The sequence below is a fragment of the Madurella fahalii genome (genome assembly GCF_045866475.1).
Source record: "Madurella fahalii IFM 68171 DNA, scaffold_1, whole genome shotgun sequence".
In the NCBI taxonomy this organism is placed as follows: domain Eukaryota; kingdom Fungi; phylum Ascomycota; class Sordariomycetes; order Sordariales; genus Madurella; species Madurella fahalii.
Genome location: NW_027263971.1, coordinates 7,403,676 through 7,406,741, shown reverse-complemented (window position 1 = coordinate 7,406,741; position 3,066 = coordinate 7,403,676). Strand labels below are relative to the sequence as shown.

General features: G+C 46.3%; 1 protein-coding gene across 1 annotated transcript; it reads left to right on the top strand.

The window, feature by feature from the left end:
* Positions 1–2,335: 2,335 nt before the first annotated feature.
* MFIFM68171_02144 (uncharacterized protein) lies at positions 2,336–2,620 on the top strand (the record flags this gene model as incomplete). The annotated part of the gene is made up of 1 exon (XM_071057566.1): positions 2,336–2,620. One exon carries the CDS (start codon positions 2,336–2,338, stop codon positions 2,618–2,620), a length of 285 nt encoding a protein of 94 aa, XP_070913667.1.
* Between the last annotated feature and the right edge of the window lie 446 nt (positions 2,621–3,066).

Genomic DNA, 3,066 nt, shown 5'->3' with positions numbered 1-3,066 from the left:
TTCTACAATAACCTACTGATAAGGGGATCGCGACATTTTATTTTAGTGTTAAAGCTACGTACGCACCAAACCGCGTCGCTATAGCAACGTAACTACGAAACCCATACGTATATACCACGATTCCAATGCAAACACGGTACTACCCTAATAGCACGAAACCTCTTAATAACGCGTCTGCAATAGGCCTGCGGACAGGCCATTTGAAGGGAGAGGATAATTGTAACGAGAGCCTCTTGACGGAATTAGGACGACCGGGCGAATGCCCTATAATAATATCACGTTACCTAGTAGATAAGAACTCTGCATAGCAGCTGTATACGCAGGGGAACTTCTGATCCGCAAGGATCAGTCTCTGTCAATAGAAGGAGGCTGTTCATAAAGACCTCTACCCATAATCGCTAACTTATCGGTACTAGTACATCGTATCCCAACTCCCTCAACGTACCTATGAACAACTCCTTACATCAGCCTCCTGACATGTACGTGAATTATAGCCAGGCTTGCCACATAGACTATAGCACCGAACCTTCGTACCAGACCCCCCTGTACTACGACCATTTGGCCGTGTTTCCTGGACTAACTGCTCATCCACAGCCTTCTGGTCCAGTAAATCCTGTACCTCTTGTACGGTAAGTGACCCTCCAAGCCGTATACGTGTTTTTTGACCCTCCGTCTCTTACTAAGCCTCTCATTGGCCTTACGTAGTAAAGAGATCTCCGTACATAGAAGAGCCACCTCGTGCATTACGGCCATTGTACCTTTGGCCAATTGGTCCACAGCAGCCAGCATAGATGTTGGAGAACTGCCTTGATGGTTAGATATCCGGCCTTTAATAAGGTCTGTCTGTGAGGTGGCCTCTTGGGGGTTCTGTGGCGTCTGGGATAGCCAAGGTAGTGTCGTATCTGGGTTTGAGGCTAGTGGAGTTGGAGTTCGGAGCCGTATATCCATCTTGGAAATCACTCTTTCTGGGTCGTACGGTACAAGGCCGGCTCCAGCAAAGGCGCCTTAGATATTCTTGTCTGTAAAAGAGGTAAAAAATGCCTCTTTGAACGTGCAAAGGAATTCTAGCTTGGTAATATACGTGATATATATATGCATAAGTTCCTCGATTTGTTGGCCGTAAGCCCTCTTCAATGGCCCAAAACAACTAATATCTAATAGTTGGACGAGGTGCGAGGAGTATAGAGGCATATAAAGCGTAATAATACTGTATTTCTGGCAGTAAGTTTCGAATTGGTCAGAGTAGTGGCTTTCGTGGCCGTCGAGGACTAGGAGCCGGTATTTGCCTTTCGTACGGGATGCTATATGAAGATCGAAATGCTGAATCCAATCTAGGCCTTTCTCATTGGTAGTCCAGCCGTTATCAGTTGTACCAATATACCAGGTAGCTGGAAGACTATACTCTCGATACCAGCTCTCCTAATAATATTTCCCTTTTAAAAGGATGAATGGTGGGATAGCCCAACCTTAGGCATTCACTCCTTAGATAACTATAGCCCACTCACGATTACCAGGCTAGACCTTTTTGGCCTTACCAAAGCCATTAGAGGTAGTAACTACCATACCAGTAGTAATCATACCCATCATAAACCCAGTCTCGTCAAAGTTATATATATCCTCGTCAAGGATACTGTATTTGGCTTTAGTGTTATATATAAGTACAAACTACTCGCGAATAACCTTTAGATCTTCACATTTAGCCCTTTGGTAGTCGTATTTACGCGTAAAACGCGTCCGGAGTTCTAGTTAACGTTTAACAAAGTTATGAGCTCAGCGTTTGCTGATAAGGGAGGTATCGCGTTTATATAGTAGTCGGTTAGCCATATCTTCCACAAAATAAAGCCGAGGAGGAAATGCACGTATACAGAGCTCACTTATATACTGAACAATCGTACTCTCCTCTAGATCCGTAAGTTTGCGTGAGTTAGCTAGTATATCGCGTCGTGAAGGCCGACCAGCACGTCGATAGTGAAGTGTTGTTTCTAGAACGTTGTAGATATTGGCTGTGGAAAGAACATTTGGATTTTTTGCTGTTTTGGATCGATTTGAGAGCCAAGAGTATCCTGGCTTCTTTTGAGGGGGTAGCCATGGCTTGTTGTGGTAGAATTGAGGATTGAAGGTGGAGAGTTCGCGTCGCAGGGAAAATTCGCCGCTCGCTTATAACGTCTTGCACAGGGATGTCAGCCACCCACCGTTTTCGGCCACCTCAAACCTCCACCAATCTCCACCAATTTCAACCATGTAAGTTGACCTCAACCACCAACTTCTTTTGATGACAACCATCGCCACAATAGTCAGTTTCCCTTCATTTTAATAGTTTGAAGTAGCTCTGATGATGGCTAACAAGTCTGATACCAGAGAATCGCAAATCCAGCTCGCAATTGCAGCACTTCGAGCCAAGAAAGTGAGCAGTATCCGCAAAGCGGCCTCACTCTTTGGCGTACCCCGAGGCACCCTCCAAGATCGCTTCAACGGCAAGCATCTTCCTCCCACAATGGCCTACCACCCCGAACAACGTCTTACGCCCGCAGAGGAAGACTCTGTCGTCAAAGCGGTCTCTCAACTGGATGCGTGGGGCTGGCCTATAACTATTGACGCCATTCGCAACTTCGCCATGTAGTTGTTGCTTGCAAAAAACGACTACCGCCCGCTGGGCAAGAACTGGCATACGAACTTCCTTGCCAGATACAACGATCTACGCACTCGCCGCGTTCGAGCAATGGATTAAGCGCGAAAGGATGCCCTCGACTATAACATCGCTATGCATTAGTTTGAGCTCTTCCAGACCACCCAACTTAAGTACGAAGTCGCCGACGAAGATATCTATAATATGGATGAGAAGGGATGTATGAAGGGCGTTGGCCAGAGCTAGAGAGTCATCCTACCGCGACGTGAGACAGAGGAGGCCTTCATTGTGCAGCCCGGTAACCGTAACTGGGTGTCAATCATTGAGTGCATCTCGGCTTGCGGCTTCATTCTACCGCTATATATCATCTTTGAAGGCCGGTATATTCAATATTCGTGGATCCCCGATAATATCGACGACAATTATGTTATCCAAGTCAG